General features: G+C 36.2%; 2 protein-coding genes across 4 annotated transcripts in view; one reads left to right on the forward strand and one right to left on the reverse strand.

The window, feature by feature from the left end:
• The first annotated feature begins 5,084 nt into the window (after positions 1-5,084).
• Positions 5,085-25,710, forward strand: Gabat (4-aminobutyrate aminotransferase). The gene is made up of 10 exons (XM_076818268.1): positions 5,085-5,280; positions 9,553-9,680; positions 12,237-12,404; positions 12,719-12,805; positions 20,218-20,413; positions 20,513-20,685; positions 20,810-20,950; positions 23,104-23,261; positions 23,344-23,612; positions 25,156-25,710. The coding sequence occupies exons 1-10, from the start codon at positions 5,217-5,219 to the stop codon at positions 25,269-25,271; spliced, it is 1,500 nt and encodes a 499-aa protein (XP_076674383.1). The 5' UTR covers positions 5,085-5,216; the 3' UTR covers positions 25,272-25,710.
• Positions 25,587-25,932, reverse strand: part of LOC143372208 (VPS35 endosomal protein-sorting factor-like) — a 70,726-nt gene continuing 70,380 nt past the window's right edge. For all 3 annotated transcript variants that reach the window (XM_076818220.1, XM_076818221.1, XM_076818219.1), the window contains one exon: positions 25,587-25,881. In XM_076818220.1, coding sequence (XP_076674335.1) covers positions 25,795-25,881 — 87 coding nt within the window. In that variant the 3' untranslated portion in view covers positions 25,587-25,794. The remainder of the gene's footprint in view (positions 25,882-25,932) is intronic.

Genomic DNA, 25,932 nt, shown 5'->3' on the forward strand with positions numbered 1-25,932 from the left:
ACGCAATTCATTTATACTTTTTAACAAATAGAATAATAATATTATAGTATTGTAGTTCTTCAATATTTGTAAACACACATAGTGTAATATAGTGGATGCTTCTAACGGGATTATTGAACGTTGGCATAGAGTTTTAAAATCGGCAATCATGTATCATAACGATCGAAATTGAACTCAAATATTGTCTACTGTCCTGTTGGGACTATGTTCGCACGTACGTGCGGATACCAGTGCATCACCGGCAGAATTTCTATTCGGCACAACAGTGCGATTGCCGGAAGAATTTTTCTTGCCAGACGATTTAGTCCCAAATTCCAACATCTTCATTGAAGAGTTCAGGGAGCATATGCGTATGTTCGACCAGTGCCCGTGGCGCATAATTACTAAAAGCGTGCATTCTTCTTCAAAGATTTGAAGACATGTACTCATGTATTTTTACGAACCGTAGTAAAAAAGACGTTGGAACGACCGTATTCCGGTCCATATAAAATCGAGACGCGTATCGGACGCAGTTTATGAAATAGTGGTTAACGGCGCACCACGTCATGTTTCAACTGATTTGCTGAAACCGGCATATTTTCTATCTGAAAATACGAATGAAACTGCATCTGCGTCTGCAGGACCGTCCACTCAGTCACCTGCGTTGGCCAGTGCGCCGTCGCTTCCGACACTTCGAACATATGCGCGAAAAAAAATTACCTTCGTGCCCCGAATAGAACCACTTGTATAATTATAAACACACCGCCATCCTCGCAGCAGCGATGCGCTTGTACATATTGTACATATAATGTAAATACTTTGTAAATATTATATTTTATTTAACCACATTTAAGTTCGTGCAGGATTGCATTCGCACTCGGGGAGGAGTGTATAGGGAGCGGTACCCCCCTCCACAGGGGATTGTCCTGGGAGTGGGGGACGGGCTGCGCGCTAGCAAGCGTTGCTGATATATATATATATATATATATATATATATATATATATATATATCAGCGACGGAGGCAAGCACGAGGATCAATTGACAATATACAGGGTCAACGTTATAAGTTGCAACCCGCGCGCGCGCGAACTTGTAAAATGGCAACACCGCCTCACGGACGCATTCCATTGCAACCATGCGCCGATACTTCCGCCATCTATGAGCCAACGACGAAAGTGTAGGGTCTTTTAGGTGCCAGTAGAGGGTGCTTTTAACTTTCGGCAGTCAATATTAAATTTGACGTAGCAGACGGGTAAGAAAACGGTAGTCATTTTAAGAGTGCAACCGCGCCGATCCCGTTATCCACGTATGCAATGACCCAGCAGCGGTATTAGACCTCGCTGACACGTTAGTGGCCCGGGTTGATGAATTTGGAGCATTTTTCGCATAACTTTTGAACTACAAACGATATCGGAATGCAATTTTCGCCATAAAATGGGGACAAATTATCCCCTTCTAATGATGGAAATTTTACCAAATTTTACGTTTACTTAATTTTTCTTTTTTGAATTATTTAACCATAATTGTTGCGACAAGCCTTTGCAAACTGTTTACTTAAATAGTAAAGGATGCCGAATGCTTAAGCATTTGCTTAAGAATAAGTAGCGACTATGAATACCGGCCATAAAGAAATAGATATGTTTATTTCCGGTATTGCTCCAAGATGGCTGCGGTTATACCAATCACTCCCTAGAGGATCAGTAGTATGTACATTGTTGCGACTCCCGTCTAGCGGCGTGTAGTATAAACTTTAGAAGCGCGAAGTTCGAATCGGATCACACGAATGTAACAGGAAAGGGAAACAAAGCGAAGTTCGCACAAGCCCGAGGGGTTTGAAAATAGTTGGAGATTCTTTTAATAAGTAAACTTCAAGATTATAAATTAATCAATACCAACTTGAAAACGGGTGTTTGAATAAACGAACTCCACTTTGATCCCTTCTCCTAAGTGTGTAAAATCAGCACAATGTTGTTAAATGCTTCTTTCTAAAAATCGATAACCGGAAGGAAATGGATTGACCTATAGGAATTTAGCTTATAAATATTTGATTGGCTTTTAGATTTTAAGGACATTTTGTAATTAACAAAAGATGTTAAAGCGTTTGCCTTTGTAAAAGCACTCGAGCCCCGAGAGCAGAAATGAAAAGACGTGCGATTAAAAACCTTGTGAATTCCTTATTTGTATCGTTTCAAATCGTTTATTGTTATCAGTTATTTGTGTTCAAATCGTTTTATTACATTATTATTATCCTTATTATTATATTTATCATTAAAAATCCGTGTTCAAAGAGCAGAACGCCTTAGCGTTCCACGGGCATCGTCCCGCGCCCGAATTCCCCAAGAGAAGCCAGCATTTCACAGACGGCCACGCAACAACATACAGTCTCGGTAGAGAACACACGTATCAAACGATTGTGGCCGATCGAGATTCGATTGTGGAACAGCTTACCACGGTTGGCTTTTTTCATCGCTAACATTCTACAGTATTTCATGAACATGGTGAGGGCGCGGCCAAGCCACAGGTTCCCGTCTAGAACACTTCTAATTCATGTTGAGTGTAGGGAGCGGTACCCCCTTCCACAGAGGATTGATTGTCCTGAGAGTGGAAGACCGGCTGCGCACTAGCAACCGTTGCCAGGCGGTTAGACACTGCCGTTCAGACCGTCTTCTATCACGGAGTTCTCGATTCTCCGTTGTCACCATTATTGACATCACGTTCCGGCTGAGACTGATTAGTCGCGTCCAGACACAGTTGTCTGTTAACCACAATCGTGGTTGTGGCCAATAGGCCAGGCAGTATTGGCAGATTAAAGCAAAGAGGATATATAATAAGAGGCGTCACTCCAGGCGGAACCTTTGAAGTCCTTACTTGACCTTGGCATTTAAATTGGTTGTCTATTCGAGCGGGATATACAAATCGACTAAATGTACCTTACCGCAATTTGTTGATTATTGCCGAAGTTTACCGTGGTTTACCGATCATTGCCGAATGGGCATTTAAATTGGTTGTCTAGTGATTTCCCTAGTTTATGTCTGTTCTTGTCGAGTGACGCCTCTTAATATATCTCCTCTTTGATTAAAGTTTATTTCACTCTCGTGACCTCGATCTTTCATTTAATCCTATGTCTAGTTAATAAATATATATAAATATCAGCGACGGAGGCAAGCACAGGGATCAGTTGGCATTATATATCCCCTGGATCCCTGCATGAAACACCACTGTGGCTCCATCTGCCTATGATTGTCATAATTATATAAATCTGCGCCATCTGCTCTGTTCGCGATACTATAGCGTAAATGATACCAAGAATAAATGTCAAATAACTTTTATTGCAATGAACTTCATGAAAAATCATAATAATTTTGACACTATAAAGGATAAACTTGTAACGTCCAAAGTAAATAAATCAACGCATTTATAATGGAAGGCGCAAATAAATAAAGCGGGATGGTGGGGTAATAAGTTAAAGAATAGAAACGAATGTTATGTATTTCCCAAAGATAGCACGGGTTAGGAAACCAGAATGCTGAGATGAATAAAGTCTTGTGGTATTTTATTCGTAGCAGTCTTCATAGATTAAAATCTAAGACGCTCATTATTAGTGGAAATGTGTAGAGCAAAGAAATACGCATTTATTCAAAAATCTACTATCCGTTATTTTATTTTAACAACGGGAAACTAAACATAACCGAAGCAATGTAAATTAAATTTTGTGACAGTACTGCACGAACGTGTCTCATAGGCAGATGGCACCACAGTGGTGTTTCAACATGAAATAGAAGTATTGTAGACGGAACCTGTGGCTTAGTAGTGCCCTCACCATGTTCATGAAATACTGTAGAATGTTAGCGATGAAAAAAAGCCAGCCTTGGTAAGCTATCCCACAATCGAATCTCGATCGGCCACAATCGTTTGAGCTGAATGTACATTGCCGGCGCAAGGATCAGTAGCAGTGGTGGGTCGGTATTTTACACCGCGTCGCAAATGCATTTACGACATGTCGCAAATGTACGTATAATATGTCGTTTTTAAGTCAATTTCATACGTGTCATTTGTCGCAAATGTAGTACATAGAAATATTCGTTATTTCAAGGTTTTAACAATTAAAGTGTTGGAACAATATAGTTCTTTCTGACTCGCTTGTTGGTTGCATGCGAATACTGTAGAGTACTGAAAAATACGGCGATTACGTCGAAAACTATTGGGATTGGCAAAGCTGCGATACGCTACGTGGTGACGACCTACTCCTTCAGGTTCTTTCGCCACCAGGTAGCGTATCGCTGCTTAGCCAATCCCAATATTGGCATCCAATAAATATAATTTAAACAAATTATATTTATTATTGCATTATATAAATATGCATTTATCTTACTAACCTTTCAATATCCATTTTTCGTCAGTGTAACTTAATTTAATTTAATTTTTATAATCAGAATTATAATTATTAATAAATTGGCATTTCTTCATAACCTATACGAAAAATGTTTTATAGGTTTGTGACGTCCCAGCCCCACCACGGGATCGCGACGTAGTGTCCGCCAGCGCCACCAGAGGTCTAATCTTCCTAGTTATTTTCATTTCAGAGATACCTACGACATTTATGATACATTTACAACATTTATGACACATTTACGAAATTTATGACACATTTACAACATTTACGACATTTATGACGTTTATGACACGTGTCGTGTATAATATAAAAAATTCGTGTCTTTACCCACACTACTGATCTGCAACAGTGGGGCACGGAAATCCCGTACGGCAGAACATATTTAGCGGTGGGGGAACGCCACACATGCGCGCGATGGCGCCGCGACGTCGACCAATCAATGCCAAGGTGTGAAACGAAACGGCGCCACCGTCAAGCCAAGCCAAGCTAGCCAAGCCAGGTCAACCAGCGTTGCCGGGGAAGCTGTTGTCGACGCTGGTTGGCTTCACTTGACTTGACTAGTTGATTTAATTTGACGGTGGCGCCGTTTCGTTTCACACCTTGGCGTTGATTGGTCGACGTCACGGCGCCACCGCGCGCATGCGTGGCGTTCCCCCACCGCTAAATATGTCATACTATATGGGATTTCCGTACGGCACTGATCAGCGAAGCGGTGCCAGTGCCTACTCGACCCCTCGTATGGGACGTTCTTTTCTGATTACACTAACCGAGTGAAATACGTATTCAGCAAAGGCCCACATCCTACAAACGAACCAAGGCCTAGACCACCGTCGCGAACGCAAAATGTTCGCTAACAAGTGTCCAACTGTTCTGTGCAGTCGAGCCATGGCATGGCAATTAATCAATGGTACTCTTTCCGACTGACTATTACATACTTTCTTTACTTTTACGCATGTTATACCATTGCCCTCTAATTACTTACAACATTTCAACGCTACGAAAATTCTATCAAGAAGTAAATCAGTTCGCGCATTATCATGTATCCACGCACGGAATCGATTGCTCGTGTTCCTCCGTGAACCTCTTTGACGGTGGTTTGGTTTATACGTGTTGTTTTCTGATGTCCAGGTTTTATCAACGAACTTTCAAATCCACGATCTATAAAATGCTAACGATTCTCGGGGAAAAAATCGAGCAGAAACCGTTGCAAAACTCTTGAGTGTTGAGTATGATGTTTTGAACTATTTAAATAAGTTACAACCATTAGTATTAATTCAATTACGACAACGACGTTATACGTGATCTGAATTAAATATAAACAAACACAGATGGAATACTTTTCTGAAACCATTCATTAGTCCTATAATTTCCAAAAGTTTCAAGTTGCCTATTTTAAATGTCCTTAATTTAAAGTTACAGTTTAGTTTAGGAGGGAAAACTTAAATATGGAGTGAATTCTGTTATGTTTTAAATTTTTTATACAAAAATCTTTCCTACTCAATTGCAAGCAGTTCATTTGTATGTCACATAAAGCACATAAGATATGTAAATAATATTTACAAGTCATATAGACAGTTTCGTTTTCACTCCTGTATGTGGCCTGAATCCAGAAAAGTTTAAACATATTTTGTACCAGAGACTGGCATTTGATTTAAATAAAATATCAAATAACGAATGAAACTTAAAAAAAATTATTTGCCATGTGGCGAATAAAGTTAACTCGGGTTAACAAACGAATGATGATTTTTTTATCTTTCATTCGTTATTCGAACTTTTATTTTTAGTCTTGTACCTGCTTATCTATTGCGCTCCTTTTAATGGTGAATTTAATTGTATGCGTTCTTTTGATATAAATTATGCTGATGTAGGATAGAAAAGATATTCATCCCATTCGAGTGTACATTATATTACAGCATAGCAACGGTAAATCTATGTCATTCTTTCCTTCTCTAAATTTATCTGCCTTCCTTTGATACTTATCTTATCGAGATCACAATTATCTTGCACTTGGAAGAACTGTCCTTGTTTACGCACATACACGCGCTTTGAATAATCACAAACATGCTTGGTGACCTTCTCTCAATTATATAAGTATACATATATTTGATTTGAGAATGTAACTACATCTTTGTTTCTCACGAATTCATTATCAATTTACGATTTCCTTGTTCAAAAATATATTATTATAAGTTTAGTTTCAATTATTCATTTTATTACGATATGTACTTAGAATAATAATCCCTCCGCATTCCCTCCGAGCTTAGTAATGGATAGAAATTTTCTATAATTTTTATGTTTATCATCATTCTGTAAATAAACATTGTATTCTCAGAGGTATGTTAAAATCTTGGATCTTTTCAAAAGATAAAAGTATAAATGAAAAATTAATTTATGTCCATTAATAAATCGATTTGCAAATAAAAAAATATATAAAAAACATTTTTATTGTAAATGATTTTATTAAAAATGCATTAAAAATTAAATTAAAATACACTAGAAAGTAAAAAATAATTCTTTTCTTGTACTACAATTTCGATGGTATTTTTTCATTTTAAATAAAATCGTGGAGCAGGATATGTTATAACAGAATGTGAATCAATTTAATACAGAATCAAGCGTCAAAATGAATTTGTTGTGACATATCCTGCTCCACGATTTTATTCAAAGTGAAAAAGTGCCATAAAAATTGTAGTACAAGAAAAGATTTAGTTTTTAGTTTTTAGTACATTTTTAATATAATCGTTTAATGTAAAAATGTTTTATATATATATATATATATTTCCTAGCTTTTAGTGTTTGTGGATTTACATTTCACAACTCAGACTTCTTTACAAATATCTTTCATTGCTGTATACAGTTTAACAGTTTGCTTAAACGCTATAGTGCTAAAGTCACTAAATAATAATTTTTAACTTGCACTACGATGGGCGAATTCCACTTACGCCCAAATCGCCTGTGAATTTCATTAGAGTAGGTTTCCTTATAGGCGACTGGACGCATCGCCAAGAATTTAAAAATCGATGTTCTCGAAAATGAAGCGCGATATGAAAAAAAAAGTTACTCTTTCTTTTCGACTTATAACAAATAAATAAGTCGAGAAAAAGGAATATAATTTTTTTATATTGCGCTTCATTTTCGAGAAAATCGACTTTGAAATTCTTGACGATGCGTTCAGTCGCGTATAAGGAAACCTACTCTAATGAAATTCACGAGCGATTTGGGCGTAAGTGGAATTCGCCCAATTTCGATGGTGATATACTACCAGGGTTGCCAGATCAGGCTTGATCTTTTGCTCGAGATTTCAATTTCGTGAAGGATATGTATAGTGTTGGTATGGATTTAGCTTTCGCTGATACCACAGTATATTCGTGGAGGATCATCATTGAGGTTTGCAGTCGGGCAGGAGAGGGCGGGGGAGTGAGTGAGAAAAAGGGCCAATAAGAAAGCAGGCATCTAAAATTCATTCTAATAATGACTTCTTATAAAGGAGTAATAATAATAAAAGTATTATATGAATGTTTATTAGAATTTGTTACAGATTTTAATAGTTTTTTATTTTTATATGGCATGTTACACCAGTGCAGTGCCAGTGCGTGTTTGCTGAATTCGCATTAGCGAATATTAATTCTCTATTCTGCCGGAGATTTTTATTGTGCCTGCCTGAGGCCGGAGATAACGGTTCAAAACCTGATAACGAATTCGGTACCTCGCACTGACTCTGCACCGGTGCCAGAAAATTACTTGGATTGATTGTTTCTGATAGAAACGAAGATAGCTCTATCAGAATCAACCAATCCAAGTAATTCTTTGGCACCAGGGCAGAGTCGGTGTGAGTTACCGAATTCGCTATGAGACTCCGGCTGAATGTGGAAGATCTGGCAACCCTGTATTCTACGAACGCCTGCAGTTTTAATTTTACTATTCGTACATACGTGACGGATCATTTCTCGATACATTGTGTAATAATATTTTCGGTAATCGCGATGCGACTAGCGTTCCGAACGCAGCGGCTGTTTGTCGTTTTCGTAAAGAATGCGAGTGGCTGATTTCAAGTCGTTTGGATTTGTGGTTATGGGTTATATTTATTGATGACTAGGTAATTTTTTTCACCCCCTCAGTTAATTTTTTTTTAAATATTGTATTGTCATCCAAACTACGCACGCCTGCAAACGTTCAAGACAATTCGACAGTTGGTAGTGGGTTAAATTTGAGAGCCAGATTTAAGGGGTCATGCTCAGTCAGGAGGCCGAAAAAAAGGGTGGTCTTTGGAAATTTTTTACTCAAAAGCTATAACACATTTCTCAAAAAATCTTTTTTCCTTTTGAGGATTGCATCCAGCACCGTGCATCGTATTTTTTTTATTTAAAAATATTTATCAATAACTGAGTTATTGTCTATCACTCGACGGTTCTCTAAAAAAAAAGGCTTCTGTGGTGACCACTGCTGTTCGAAAGTCGACCATCTAAAATAAAAAATTCAATGCCCTTTTTTTCAGCCTCCTGACTGAGCATGACCCCTTAAACTGTACGAACAAACAAACAGAGGATCGAAGCTGAATAAAATCGTTTAAAAAAGAATTAATGCCCCTAACCGTAGAACGAGAAGCCACATAATAAAGTATTCTTGCTACATATACTGTGTACCAAGCAATTACCCTTAACTGACATCAATGAAACGAAACGTTCCGTCTATTAAACGGGAGGATTGGAATAACGTGATTTAAGTAGACAAAATATATATATATATGTGTACACTGCAATCTGTTAGCTAAGGCGAATGTTATCGTGATGGAAACGCACAATCCTGCATCTGATATTCACAGAAAGAATTGATTCTTCAAAACGAATTATAATATTTTCTATATATTACATTTATTCTTATGTTCTATGTTTTGTAACTTTTTGCGTTAATAAAAATTGAATTATAGATTAATGATAGGTGATGTATGTCTGTACTCTGCATAAACTGTACTTTTAAGTGGACGTATGTACATATATTTACCAAGTAAATAAAATAATTTTAAACATAGGTACCTAAATATTGTATTTGCAAGAATTTAATTATTTAAATGTGTCCATAGTTTAATGAATAAATAAACACTAATCGAGTCGATTTCTTATATCATTTAAGTGCATTCCATGTTTAAAATTAAATCGATTCCTTTATGTATCCCATCTAGTCCACGCAACACCATGGAAAAGGTGCATAACTGGATTTTTATCAGAGGAACCAAAAAAGCCGGTAGTCACAACAGAAATACCGGGACCTCGATCACGTAGTTTATTACAGGAGCTCGATACGATTCAAGTACGTTGAACATATTGTTTAATTAATTTAAGTCAATATTTATTACTTGATAAAGAACATAGATACATTGTAAATGCAACTTACCATGACATCTGATTTAAAAATCGTTTATAAAGGGAAGCTATTTTACGCGTTGTAAGATACAAATAAAGTGTCTTTTACATTAAATTTGTATGTCGAGTTAAGAATTTATTTAAAATGTTTCTCAATAATGACTACTTTTTAAGGCGAAACATTTTACTTGCAATATTCAGGAGTTATAATAAATGTAACTAACAAGGAAAGATCCAGAACCGGAATATTACAAAAATTCTGAAGCTTCATAAATATGTAAGGGATTTCCTCCTGATTACAACGCAATTTTTGTTTGCTGCCCAAATTCATTCGAAGGGGGTAAAATTAACCCCTGAAAATACGTCTATTTTCCGATTTTGTGTTATAACTTGCAAACTGTAAGAGACAGAAAAAAAGTTTCAAGGCAAAAGTTACTTCTTTTAATTAGATCTATCATTTGGTAAAAAAATTATATTACAGTTCACGAGTTATACCACAAAATCGTAAAGTAACCGGATTTTTAGGAATCAATTACACCCCCTTAGAGTGAATTTGGACAGCAAACAAACATTGGGTTGTAATCAGGAGGAAATTCCCTACATATTCACAGTTTCAGAGTTTTTCGAATTTCCGGGTTCGGGATGTTCCCTAGTAAGGTAAGTTCGGGTAATAAGGCCCAGTAGGTAATAAGGCCCTCCTGTAATTTATCCTTGGTAGGTCAATCCACAATCTTGTTAATGCCATCTATTGCATTTACTACGTATGAAATGTCACTCGAAGAACCCCCATGCGATTAATATAACATTTGCCGGCTGTAAATTCAACAAATGTTTCCTCCACAACTAGTGTTGCTGCAGTTATAAGAATTACGTTGGTGTCTTGGCTTTGTATTAGGAGTACACATTATCCAATTACTGTACAACTGTAGGTATGTATAAGTATATATGTTGACAACATATTTCCAAAAAATTGATGATTTTGTAAAGTGCACGTTTAAGGGGACTAAGCAGTCAGAAACTCGATTTTTTTGTTATATTTTTCGAAAGTACCACCCTTCCCGAGTAAAATGCCGTTTGGTTTATGATAAAATTCGCAAAATTAAGGATTTTACAGCCGAAAAGGTCGAGTGCGTCATAAACCGTTACTGCGCGCACGCAGGTACATTAATTCCTCTTTCGAAACCTCAAACGCGTTTTTCTTGGAATCATATTTCTTCTTCGTTTTACAGTGATTGCGAAAAAACGGAGGTACAAGTCGATTTGAAAAAAAATCAGTATATGTGAAACATATCTAGTTACGACCTAAACCTAAGCGTAAGTCTGTGAAAACTTCTGTTTTGACAAAAATAAAAATTAAATGGCTCTTTTCCCTGGCGAAAAATCAAGTTTCTTTAAAATTTGCCGTTTTACAGCCGCCATTTTTATAATTTTGATTTTTTTATTTTTTAATAGGTTCAGGGCAGAATGGGGGTCAGGGCAAAGTATCATTTTCAGAGCACATTTCACAATTGACTTTCTTACGGCCAGAATCACTGCAAAATTACAGGCACCCCCGACAAAAGACCTACATATCAGGCAACTGTAGCGCTGTCATATATATGTATATATTATTCAAATAATTTTTTTTTTTTACTGTTTGTAGTATTAACAAATATTACCCAAAAGTACTAGTCACAATTTGTATTCATCTCCTTGTAATTAATTCGCAAAAAATACTTGATTTTCGAGCGATCTGACTGCCTAGTCCCCTTAACACATAACCTCGGCAATGAGGAAGTGACAAATCAGATAATAAGGCCCACCAAAATATTACGTGGGCAGAGACCTCTTCCAAAGCAGGACCGATATTGAAAAGAGCTTTAAAGCATGTACCACTTCGACCGGAAGAAAAAAGACAAGAGTGTGTGAACAAGAGCCCATGCCATCCACCTCCAGAGAAAATGTGAACGGTAACTCTGCAAACAGATGGTTTTGCAAATTATGCAGAACTGCATTCAGGACAAATATGCGACAGTGTGTCATGTGTCTCACCTGGATACAGGAGGAATGCGTTGGGCTCACACCTGAGGTCTTTGTTTGCCCGAATTGTATATATTAAATAGTTGGGCCTTATTACCTGCACTACAGAATATAAGGCCCGTTTACAAGGTTTTTAAAATCCTATTAATTTCCTTATTTGTTGTATTCATATATTGTCACTAATATTACAATGTATAGTTGAATGTCCATAGAGTTCTATAAAAAAAAAGTTTTCAAAAATATGTACAACTTTTTTTTAAAAAATTATAGAACCTTAGGTGGGACTTATTACCCGAACTTACCTTATTAAATAAAGTAAAAGACTAATTCTTATTGGTTAGCAGGAACCTGCAAAATGTACAAGTGAAATATTGCCCTAATCTAACTGAGTAACAAAATGAATCGTATTCATTATAACGATTGATCTTCCCCAAACATGAATACTAGAAATAAAATTAATTATATTTTCCAATCTATGATTCAGCAAGCCAGTTCCGTACAATTCTTTGCTGATTACGAAAAATCGGCAGGTAATTATATAATGGATGTCGATGGTAATGCTCTGCTCGATCTCTATATGCAAATTTCATCAATGCCGTTGGGCTACAATCATCCAGCTATGTTAAAAGTTCTCGCCGATCCTGTTAATCAGGTAAGCTGTCTTATACAGATTCTTCCCTATTTCATATTCTCTATACAATTCTTCCTAAAGTTGTACAAAATCGTTTTTCCGTGAAAGAAAGAACCGTATTGAACAAAAAGAACAGTAAATTAATTTTGTGTATAACTCCCTTTAATTTCTTATATAAAATTTATAGTGAAATCAGATTTGCAGATTAAATTTGATTTGTTGGTATAGATACTACAATCCATAAATCTAACAACAATAACTATAGTAATAAGATAAACAACAATAAAACTAAAAATAAGAATAATGATTAAATTATCTTTTAATTGCTCTAATAGAAAATTATAGCAAACAGACCAGCATTAGGCGTTTTTCCTGGAAAGGATTGGCCAAGCAGACTAAAAGGAATTTTACTTCATGAAGGGGTATGTTGCACAGCATCAAACGCTTAAGATCTGGGTGCACACATCAGTTCCGTGCCGCCAGTGTCAGCGTTAGAAAGTATCGTTTCCTTTACAATGGAGCAGTTGACACTTGTCCATGTCAGTGACGTCAGTGTCGAATCTGTATCCATACCCCCACTAAAATTCGTTATCCACAACATTCTGGGCTTTTCACTGACGCTGTCTTGAAATCGCTTGAATGGGACCTTTTTTATGATCCTGATGGGTTCTCGGCTCGAAGTTCTCGAACGACGTGCTCTGGGGGTCCGAAACTGTAGAGCTATAAAGACAAAAACAGCGATAGGACATTCAATAATGAAAATGTCAATTTCTATATGTCGTATTAGATCTTCATACAAGTACCTATCACCAATGGGTTGCTGGTGTTTTTCTAATGAAAATACACCACACGTGATACAATTCTGATTATTTTTAATTATTGTAATGGGGCAGAGCAGGCCTGCTATAGAATGCGGATATCTCTCAATAGTAGTCAGCAAAGTCAGTGACACGGCACGAACACGGAACTGACACAGACCTGACACGGAAGTCATATGTGTGCCCAGACCTTTAAAGGTTGCACAAATGTTACGATTTTTCATTCGTGGCATCTGTCATACGACAGATATGTTACAGGTGCAATGACCTGTTGTACCCGTGGGAATCAAATTCACTCGGGTACGTCCAATATTATTCGGTCAAAGCTGAAATTGTCTCCAATTAATCGCCTAACGTGGATGCACTTTGTAATTTATCATTATAATTTATAGAAGTGCCGTACAACAGGTTGTACGAAAAATCGTAACGTCTGTAGGATCTTTTAGAACTGTAATGTCCGTGGATGGGACCTCTCCAGCTGGTTACCTTCCCTCTCATCTTCTCCTCTGTGCGTGAAGCGGCCTGTAGACGGTCCATATTATTCCGCAATATATTGCACAATATTTATGATTGGGTGCCCCACACGGTCAATAATATTGTGCAGTATTGAATATTGCACAATATATTGAGCGTCTAGGGGCTACTTACGTTCAATATTATGGTATGTACCGTTGTCTACCGTCGACCCGCGGACAATACTTGTGCAGACAGTTTGATTTACACAATATATTGTGCAATCTTCCAATATGATCCATAGGCGGTTAATATTATTGTGCAATATTCAATATTGCACAAGAAATATCAAAACCGTTTTGATTCTCACAGTATATTGTACTATCTTCAAAATATGACCCACAGACGGTCAATATTATTGTGCAATATGAATATTCAACAATATATTGAGCGTCTAGGGGCAGATTTTTTTCTTCATTCACGCAATATATTGTACAACCTTTCAATATCATCGCGCAACCCTTCACTATTATTGTACAACCTTTCAATATGATCCACAGACGGTCAATATATTGTGCAATATTGAATATTGAGCAATAATATGGATCGTCTACAGGCCGCTTAATACAGTAATCATCCTCGTCTTGAATTGCGCTTAGCGAGTGGCGCTGCAGATTATCTACATTCGACATTCGAAGTCGGCGAACGATGTATGAAAAATTAAATTTCTATTTTATCTCAACCCTAGAGTGGGCGCGTACGATCTCATAGACCGACGTGCCCAATGATGTAAAATATTTTAGTTCTCATTCTGAATCTTCAGTGCCCATTCTCACTCAAGCTGATTATTTTAGCCTAAGAAATAATATTTTTCATTCGCTGACTGGACGAACCAGATAATTCCAATCACCCAATCGTGTACACTTTTTTGAAGAGTGGTTTTGTTTCAAAATTAATAATAAGGTATTCTGTAGTGACCACCTACAAAAATAAATAGAATGTTCGACAAAGAAGCGTGGAAAGGGTATGTCTGTATGCACGCGTGTATTGAGCTTCCCGAAGACACGCTCTGTTACATGCACACGCTGCAGAAGATTGAGATTCTGGAACTCTCAGATTCGAGAATTTTCGTGACCCGCACAGAAGAGTCCGACAAAAGAAGATCGTAGCATTCGATATAAAAGTGAGTGCCTCCGGTTGACGCAGTCGGAAATAGTTACAGAGTCAGAAAGCCAGAGTCAGAGTGCTTGAAGTAGTGTATATTTGTGAATTGGTAAACTTTGTAATAGACATAGTGAACTCGGAGCTAAATATAAGCGTCTTACCCCGGGTCTCCACCAAGGCGAACACGAGCAAAAACATTGAACATCTCGAGGATGTTCGCGACGATAGGAACGCAGCGAACGAACATTTCTGACGATACCTGGCGATCCGCATCCCTTTCCATTGTGGGACTGCTCGTAAACAGGCGACCCTCTACGACCATTCTGGCGGTTCCTTCTATGTTTTTCTGGATTTATAAGCTTTAAATGGTAAATTGAGGTTACATTTAACCTAGGTTATTTAACAAAAGAGCTGTTTTGTCAAACAGTGGTGTATAGAATCGTATTTAAAATATACTTCTAAGTTTATTTTCGTTTAATGTTTGGGATAATACGATAGTAGAGATATTGAGGGATAATGCAGTCAAAGTGTATTTGGCCATATTAACTCTTCCTCTCAAAGTTAACGAGAAGACCATCTCTTGTTGCAGGAAGGAGAGATGGTCGAGTTATGAATTTTTTATTATTTTTGTTTATTTTTTATTTTTTACTATTATTTTATTATTATTTTTGTTCATTTAGTTTATTTATTCACTTTCGTATTCATTTGCCTTGCTAATCGCCAGTAGGTAGTTCACTTTTTCTTTGATGTGTTCTTTACTTGTTTAGTGTAAACAAATTAAATATCAATGAATCTGTAGTTGTATTCACTCATAAATAATGTTGCTTTATCCTTTGTCAATTTTCCACGAATAATTATGTGAGTGGTCTCTGCTAACTAGGAAAACCATTTCTCCCGGCACCTCGGGAGAGGTGGTCAGATGTCATGACTTCAGTTTTCAACCCTATTTACATAAATATTGTCTTAAAGCAAATATCGACCATTTTTTTCTGAATCAGCACAAAATTTGAACATATAGGTTCGTTCTGATAAAATAAGTAATGTCTACATTAGTTTTAATAGCCATTTTATATTAGGTCGACCGCGTCTCCCGGATTTACCCTATCAGCGGGACTCAAATTTGTCCAAATTGCGTCGTGTTTGGTATTATTTTTATTAGAAATATCTCATCCATACGTTGGAAATATTCTCATTTTGTTAAAATAAAAAATATAAAAATTTTATTCGTGCTTGTCACGCATGCTATTTCTGTGGAGTACCTGTCGGCGGGTGGTCGTAGAGGATCGCTTGTTTACGAGCAGTCCCATAATGGAAAGGGATAGCAAGGCCCAAGTTTCGTGGGTTTGAAAAGGGACAAGAACGAGAAAACAGCTGATGTTCGTCACAAATGTTCGAGCCTGGTGGATCACCGAATTTTTTTCGAGAACACCCTCTCTCCACGTCTACCGTGGCCATCCGGAAGATTTATCGCCTATTAGTAGGGTCATTTGTTAGCGAACACTGTTATTTGGCGTCCACACCGAGGCGAACAGTGTGTTAGCTAACATGTTCGCGAGAAAATGTTTTTGTTCGTGCTCGCCTTGGTGGAGACGAGAAAACCGGGGTTACAAGGGAAATCCCGAACTCGAAAATTCAAAAAATTCTGAAACTTTGTGGATATGTAGGGGATTTCCTTCTGATTACAACGCTATTTTTGTTTGCTGCCCAAAATCACTCTAAGGGGGTGAAATTAACCCCTGAAGATTCGACTATTTTTCGATAGTATTTTGTAACACGCAATCTATAAGAGATAGAAAAAAAGTTTCAAGACAAAACTTACTTCTTTTAATTAGATTTATCAAATCGTAAAGGTTTTATCAATTGTTTAAACAATTAGAAAGAAGTTATAAACAAAAATATGAATGTTTTTTAAAATTCGTTTTTTTTTTCACGTGAAATCTGAACTGGATGTTTAAATAATTTTGAAACAGCGTAATCCATATATGTTTCCATACAATTTCAACAATTGTTGCCGAGGATTTGTGGCAGTTTTAAAATTTGTTAGTAGCGGACAAACCGGTGTCTGCTATCACCGGGAGCCACTAGGAATGTTAGTTCCTCATAACCATATAATGTGATACACTACGAGTGGCAAAGACTTATCTCTGTGGGTTTATCTCACGCTAGAAATTCAAATAATAATTGGATTCTAATAAGAAGCTCAGAGTAAGAACTAACAGAGTATATTCTATTAGTTCGGTTTTTACAATTAATAAAGTACTCATTTTGGCGCACAGAGAAATGCGAAAGCCTCAAACAGTGTAATAAATATGTAATGCCTAACAGTAACATTACGTACTGTATGGTTAGATTATGTTATATACTCAAAAAGGAATGGGAGTCGATCTTGCTAAACCTCTGTCTTCTAAACGTACTGAACTAGAGTGAGCCCCCGAGTATGCATTCGTCGCTCTTTTTATACTAAGAAATTGGGCTTAGAAAGTGGGGAGGACATGAATGCCTTTGATTGAATATCAGTGAGGGATCAGGAACCACCACCACCATAAGAGAGGACACAGAATGCTAAGACCGGAGAGTCGGCGGTAGCCGAGGTGGCTAAGGCGGCTGGCTGGCCAGCGCGCAACGAAACTGAAGATCGCGGGTTCTCGAGTCCCGTCTTCGAGGCTCCCTTTTTTCCGTGATCCTACATCAGTTTTTCGTCGAAAACCTCGGCTGCACCACACCACTGCAGGAAACGAGAACCCTGTCGGATCACGTGCATTCCAGACACCCAAAAGGGTTAAAATATCGATAAGTCTGCGTACGTAACATTGGGATGCTAAAATCGAACCATTTCAATGTGGAAGAACTATGCAAATCAGAGGGGTCCGGAATAGAAATATTTCGACTGACGATATCCATAAAACGATTTCGCTTTTTATTACGATGTTTGAGATTTGATAATAAAGGCACCCGCGAGGAGAGAACAAGTATTGATGAATTGGCCCTTATTAAAAAATTTTTTGATAAAAAAGGTTATAGTCTTTCAGCATACATAAACATTTATGAAAAACTCTAAGGGTTGGGAGGAAAGTGTAGTTTCCATCAATATACCCCATCTAAACCCAAAAAATATGAGTTTAAATGTTTGCCCTATGTGATGCGAAAACTTTCCACACAACCAATCGTGAAGTGTGCATGCGCTTACTGACAAAAGTGAAGACACATACTTTGCTTGAATTACACTGTTTAACACGAATTTTGTTCTGCAATGAACACTGGGCGGTCCTTGTAGAGTTTCACGTTCCAAACACGAATCCGCAAGTAGAATGGCTCTATCACCCTCAGTTTTTGAGAAACATGAGTTTTTGTAAAAACGGACGATTTTGGGCAAGAATTGGGTATTACGTGAAAACTAAGAACGGTAGAAAATTCGATTTAGTCTTAAATATTGGAAGAGAGTTTGTAGAATATGCCAGTGTAAACAGATAATAAAGGGTATAGCCGGTTAAGATGGTCAAATGTGCCCTTGAACCGAATTCGACTCACGATGAATCATTCGAAAGCTTATTAAAAAAAGAAACATTTGTGGCAAATTTCAACTTCGTATCTCCACCCGGAAGGTAGTAAAGGGCAAAAATAGGAAATCAGTTTTTTGCCGAATTTCTCCTATACAAGGGGATGACAAATTTTGAAAAAAATCAGAGGCATTTCTGTTATCGGGGCAGATATTAGAGAATTGTTTCAGATTTTTAAATTGAAAAACTAAGCTGTGAAAAATAAAAAACGCCAAAAAATGCTGAAAAATGCCGATTGTGTATCGAAGCAGTCTTGGCACTATAATTATATTTTTACTGTAAGTGCGTATCATTGTTACTATTGTCCTGAATTTTTTCAGATTTTTCAATTTGGTGCGCCGCAGTTAAAAAAATTAAAAACCAATTTTTTCGTCGTTTTTCCATGTCAGAGTAACTTATACGTCGAATTGCTTCATGAAAACATCATAGGAATTAAAGAAACTAAAAAAAACGAATCATTTGAAACTGTTATGCGCCTTACATTGTAAAGTATCTACCGTACATTGCTTACCAAAAACGGTACTACTCATTTCGGTTCCCAAAAAATTTGTCTTTTATATCATAAAAATTTAAAAGACTCGATTCAAAACTTTCCACAAGAAAAAACATACAAACTTTGACACGTGTTTACACACAGATCAGAAGTAGACGCCACAATATTTTTCCCTTTTTTTGGAGCTCATATTATTAGTTTACAAGAAATATATAAAAATACATAATCGCATAACATATATATAAAAAAACATAATCCCATAACTTTTGAATTCTGACTTGTTTCCTTATTTTTGGGACTCTGTCCCACTGTGATGCTGGATCGCAGCGCAGCCACGATGAGCACTCAGTTTTGAGGAGTCAAACGGTTAGGAGATTACGCCATCGTGGCGGAAAACAAACACTCATCCCATTGTGTTGCGTCTCCAGTAGCCTAGGTTGCTGCTGTAGCAGACGCGCGGCCGCGGCCGGTCGAAAACGCGATTAGGAAAACGGATGCATGCTTCTCCAAAAGAGCGGTGGTTAGGATTCGACCGCCGGCCGCCGCCGCCAATCGCGGCTAGGAAACTCGACCTTTAGGCGGAATACATAGCGTTATAGAGTGTCTTTTCACCTATAAGTACATGTGATATAAAAAGGATATACGTATTGCAACTTACAGCTCTTTGCCAGATACCCTTTCGCGAATCTCTATTTTACCCATTCACGGGTGAAATTGACCTCCATTTTCCAGTAAGGTACCAAATAATAGTCCTAATTAAAAGAAGTAAATTTTTTTCTGAAAACGTTGTTTCTATCTTTTACAGTTCAGGAGCAATAAGGGGTCAAATCCACCCGCTTAGTGTGAATTTGGGCAGCAGAAAAAAATATTTTTTTGAATTTCCGGGTTTGAGATATTACCTTGTCATAAGTATGAAGGTTGAAACTTTGTAAGTCGTCATACATGAAAATAGTTACTCCTACGAAAAAATTTCATAAAATCCTTTTTGTAGAGAATTTCCTAAGCTACAAATTTCACAATGACTATTTTTGTCGTAAAACTGATAGATAACGAGATATTCGCGAAAAACTTATTTTTTACCATTGACCCTCTGTAAAATTTTTAGCAGATGTCGCATCGATGGGGACTTTTGACATATTCTTTAAAACGACGAAATAAAGGTCCGTACAAAATTGTAGTTTGTTGGGAATTATTCCCCAGACAAATCCTAATGTCACTAGACAATTATTGTTGACGTTTACTAAACCGTACATACAATATTTTCCTTCATTAGTGTCTCTTGTCATTGCTTAGAAAATAAATTTTATTGGCTGGCTGAATTTTAAGACTCACCTTTAATCTATGTACAGGTTGTTCCTCCAGGACTATCTCATATCACAACAATGATGTGTGGATCTTGCTCTAATGAAAATGCTTTCAAGGCCATTTTTATTTGGTACGCCGAGAAGCAAAGAAACGGTGCAGCATTCACGAAGGAAGAAATGGAAACTTGTTTAATGAACCAAATCCCTGGCACACCACAATTCTCAATACTTTCGTTCAAAAGTAATTATATTTAAGAAGAAGAAGTACGCAGTAAATTAAATTTTAAACTAGAATATTGTTTACGCATTCAATAAAATGAAAAAATAATGTTGATAATAGGTGCATTTCATGGAAGGACATTGGGATCCCTAACAACCACACACAGTAAATACATTCATAAAATAGATATACCGGCTTTTGATTGGCCCATTGCTTCGTTTCCTGTATACAAGTATCCCTTAAATGAACATATTCGAGAAAATGAGCAAGAAGATAAACGTTGTTTAGCTGAAGTATGTTTTAACTATTTTTGTTTTTATCGAATGTATTAATACTGTTAATTCATTTATCTAATGTGCCCCATATTTTAAATACCTATCCTGTCAATCAAATAGCTTCTTAATAATCATTTTTCAGGTTGAGGACTTATTTCACAAATATAAGGTTGAGAAAAAAATACCAGTTGCTGGTGTAATAGTGGAACCAATTCAAGCTGAAGGAGGTGATAATCATGCATCACCTGAATTTTTTCGAGAATTACAGCGTATAACAAAAAAGGTAGTATTTGTTTGTATACAAGATGTTTCATAATAGGTGGTACAATTAGAACGGTATTGGCGGTACGTTAAAAAGCAAGTTAAAATCGTAGAATAACGTTTTTCCCAACAAGTTTGTTTTCAAGAATATCGATTTTGAAAGAATTCTTTATTTACAAAAACTCGCACAGATTTCGGAATAAGTTTTCGTAGATTGATAAAATTTGAATATGTTGTAGTCTTTAGTGATATTTAAACGTACCTCAAAGAATTTTTCAAAATTTTGAAAAAAGTCGATTTTACAGCTGTTTGAAGTTAAATGCTAACTTTTTTTCAATACATTATAGCTATGAAAGTAGTAAACGGATAGAGATGAGCTTTACGGTGCTTATAGAGAAGACATTGAAGCTTTAAGAAAAAATTATTTCAGTTAAAAAAAAATTTGAACCACTTTTGTGCAATTATTTTAAACAAATGCAGGTTTTTAACATCGGGCGCGATTTTAAAAATCTGAAAAAAAGGAAAATATAGTTTTATCCTTCCCCGTGATGGACAATTTTTAAAAAATATGGACATTTTAAAATTGGCCCTGTGAAAATTGCCGAAAGTTGACGCTGCGTAGCCCAACACCGGCTCGACTGGTCAAACGGCTATACTTGATATTCTTATAGAGGATTCTCGAAAACAGTAAGTATTTGAAAAAAAAACTGAAGGAGAAAAACTCTTACTGTTTTTTATATCCAACATAATACGGTATCTCAATTTTTGGTGTTCGCAATATTTTCCTTGAAACGAGGGTGACTTTTAGCTTTTTAAATGGAATGCTATATATTTGATTACCCAATATGAAAGCGACTGTCAAGACAAATTCAACAATATGGTATACTATGACCTTCAAGGCCACACAAGGTTAGGAATGAAAGGAAGAAACTCAATTTAGTAGATAGATAGTTCAATATTTTTACTTCATTCCTAACCTTGTGTGGCCTTGAAGGTCGTAGTATACCATATAGTTGAATTTGTTTTTACAGTCGCTTTCATATTGGGTAATCAAATATATAGCATTCCATTTAAAAAACTAAAAGTCACCCTCGTTTCAAGGAAAATATTGCGAACAACAAAAATTGAGATACCGTATTATGTTGTATATAATAAACAGTAAGAGTTTTCCCCTTCAGTTTTTTCAAATACTTACCATTTTCGAGAATCCTATATAAGAATATGAGATATATCCGCTTGGCCGCTGCGAGTACTGCACGGTCCGACCAGTCAAGCCGGTGCTGGGCGACGCAGCGTCAACTTTCGGCAATTTTCACAGGGCCAATTTTAAAATGTCCATATTTTTGAAAATTTGTCCATCAAGGGGAAGGATAGAACTATATTTTCCTTTTTTCAAATATCTAAAATCGCGCCCGATGTTAAAAACCTGCATTTGTTTAAAATAATTGCACAAAAATGGTTCAAATTTATTTTTTTAACTGAAATAATTTTTTCTTAAAACTTCAATGTCTTCTCTATAAGCAGCGTAAAGCTCATCTCCATCCGTTTACTACTTCCATAGCTATGATGTATTGAAAAAAAGTTAGCACTTAACTTCAAACAGCTGTAAAATCGACATTTTTCAAAATTTTGAAAAATCCTTCGAGGTACGTTTAAATATCACTTAAAGACTACAAAATATTCAAATTTCAGCAATCTACGAAAACTTACTCCGAAATCTGTCCAAGTTCGCATGGAATGACTCTTCCACATTTTTTCAATTTTTAGTCAGATCCCAGATAGCACGCAGACGTCTTAAAGGCGTTCAAAAGACGTCTTGACGGGGAATCGAACCTAAGCCTCCCGCTTATGATCGTTATTTGCAACTACCCCAAAACACTTGTAAACTATTTCAAATTTTAGGAATATAGGTATTGATCTTAAATGTTTATAAAAGATACAAATGTCATCATTCGACCTCTAGACTCATCTATAATATAACGGACGTACAAGTGACGTCTGTAAGACGCCTGTGCTATGTGGGAATCAACACACTTCTGGTCGTACCACCTTTTACTAAACACTTTATATATTTAAATATCTGAATTTTTGATATCGTTATTACGCTTAAAAAGTCATATTATGTCAAAAAAATTACAATTATGTTACAAATAACAATGCTTATTACCACTTTAGCATGGAGCAGCTTTATTATTTGATGAAGTACAAACAGGTGGTGGGCCAACCGGAAAAATGTGGTGCCATGAACATTTTGAATTAGAATCTCCGCCAGACCTAGTGACTTTCAGTAAAAAAATGCAGCTAGGCGGCTATTATCACTCCGAATCTTTCAAGTAAATGATTTGAAACTGTGCATTGTTTAACAATATATGGTTTCCAATGGGTGTACTGAATATTTCGATGTATCTCTTACAGACCCAAGCAGCCATACCGTGTATTTAATACTTGGATGGGAGACCCTAGTAAAGTAATATTACTTGAAGCAGTTTTGAAAACAATGAGGAGTGAAAATCTTCTGGATAGAGTAACACGCGTCGGAGATTACACATTAAAACAACTGCTAAAATTGGAAACGGAATGTTCTGCTATGATTAATTCAATTCGTGGACGTGGAACATTTATTGCCTTTAATTGTGCTTCTTCCGAACTTCGAGACACAATAATAAAGAAACTCTTGAGCAAGGGTAATTATAATTTGCTCTATATGGCTTAACTACATACACTTAAGTATTAACCGTTTCATTGTCCATGCCTCGCTTGTCGGTCACTACCGACATTTATAACAAGTTCAAATGGTAATTTGTTTTACACCCGTATTGCCTTTTAGAGTTAGTAGGTCACTGCCATTCATATTTTTGTTACTTTCAAAATTAATTTTTCCGTCAATATCACTGATAACATCATAATGCTCCAACATGTTAAGTGGCAACATTTTCTTCAGCATTTTATACTTCTCTATAATTATTTTTATATTTTTAACATATGGTGTCCTGATAGGATGAAATGATTTCGATTATATTTAATTAATACGAGAGCGAGAATGACAGTAACAGTGTTGCCAACTCAGATTTTTGAAAATGCGTAGAGAAAAGTTCAACATTCCGTAGAATTCCGTAGATCCCCCTTTGAAAAATTAGTTGATCTACGGATTTTCTTGTATGAAAGAAGCTATTTCCCTTGCTCATGCAAACCGTCCTTTCCCAAATCCTTTCTAGAAATCTTATATTTCGACCCTCCCCTAACATCCTCAAAAAAAATTATTGTCACAACAAAAATTCAGATATTACGAAAAAAGTTAACATGCAAAGATTCTGAAATCAACTTTGCTAATTCCTATTGTACTGGTTCAAAATACAGGGTAGTAGAACTAGAAAATAATAGCTCGAATTCCAGTGATTAATAGCGAATTCGGTAACTCGCACTGACTCTGCACTGGTGCCAAAAATTGACTTGGATTGGTTGATTCTTATAGAGCTATCTTCGTTTCTATCAGAAAAAACCAATCCAAGTCATTTTCTGGCTACAGTGCAGTCTGTGCGAGGTACCGAATTCGCTATAAGTGCAATGAAATACTCTTGTAGTGAAGTGGAAAAAAGTAAAATCGGCGGTTTGGATCGTAAAATCAATGGTTCAAATTAAACAGTAAATAATTTCTTTAATCAGAATCTTTTGTTTTATCAATTTCGAATTACCTTAGTTTTAAAATTATACATATTAATAGTATTAAATAATTTAAGGTAAAAAATCCGTAGGGTTGGTAACACTGGTCAGTAACATGCATAGCTACATGGTACTTTTTAGACTATTAATTAAAACTCAATAATAGCTCTCTATGCCCACTCACTTGGAAAACTCTATAATAACCAACCAAAAGATATCATGGCACACTTCCGGCATATTCATCCGTTAAAAGTTCACTTTCAAACACGTAAAAACGAATCTTCGAAATGGCCTCCCAACATTCCAAACAATACAATGAGCATCATTCTTTATACATATGTTATACTTTCATGTCTTCATTTTCACACTTAATCAACCTATATTTTTATAGGCATTAGTTTTTCATTGCAAACAGCATCGTCATTAAGCATTTTTATATTTTGGGGTGAAAAGAGTAAGCGGCACACGCCCGTAATACTCGGACATTGAAACGGTTAAGGAGCTGTCTAATATTTCTGAACAATTAGTTCATATCAATAAAGTTTAATGGAATACCTTATTGCATAGGCATCCAGACTGGTGGCTGTGGAGCAGAAACGATAAGATTAAGGCCTGCCTTAACGTTCACGGAACATCACGCAGATACATTTTTAGACGCTCTGCGATCAGTTTTAAAGACGTAATGATATAAGCATATTACGTTTTGGAGTACATTGCTTATGCCTTCCAAAATCAAGTCTTCCATTAAAAAAAATAATACAATTTTAGAATACATAATATTTGTGTAAGCGCTGCATATGTATTTGTATCTTTGGAATCAGTACATTATTTTTGTATAGAAATTTTATCGTATCATAGAACAAGTCAACTACAGTACTACTACATTCTTAAAATATAAATCTCACTTATATTTATATGAAAAATCTGTTAATATTTTATAGTATAATCTAGTTTATTTTGACAGTAGATACCGTAAAAAATGTGTTCCAAACTGCTGAGACCCTTATACAAATTATCTTTATTATTCCGTGAATACGACATGTTTGACTACAATTAAGAGAACCTCAATGTACAATTAATTTATCCTCTAAAAGAGCTACTACAATGAAATCTTGAACCATACGCCCATGTTTTATACGTCCCTTCTAACAAAGTAGATATAGTTCCAATCTTTGTTCGTTTATTTATTACACTTACATTCCACATTCATTTCGACATCTTTTTCAGAATATCCGTAAAATGCTCATACTCTTTATGATGACTCTTTTGTACCATATAAGCTATCATTTTCATCTATAAAGAAAAAAAAACTTTCATTTTATTCGTCAAACATTTCACGTATGA

This window comes from Andrena cerasifolii, chromosome 8 (assembly GCF_050908995.1).
Source record: "Andrena cerasifolii isolate SP2316 chromosome 8, iyAndCera1_principal, whole genome shotgun sequence".
NCBI classification, from domain to species: Eukaryota; Metazoa; Arthropoda; class Insecta; order Hymenoptera; family Andrenidae; genus Andrena; species Andrena cerasifolii.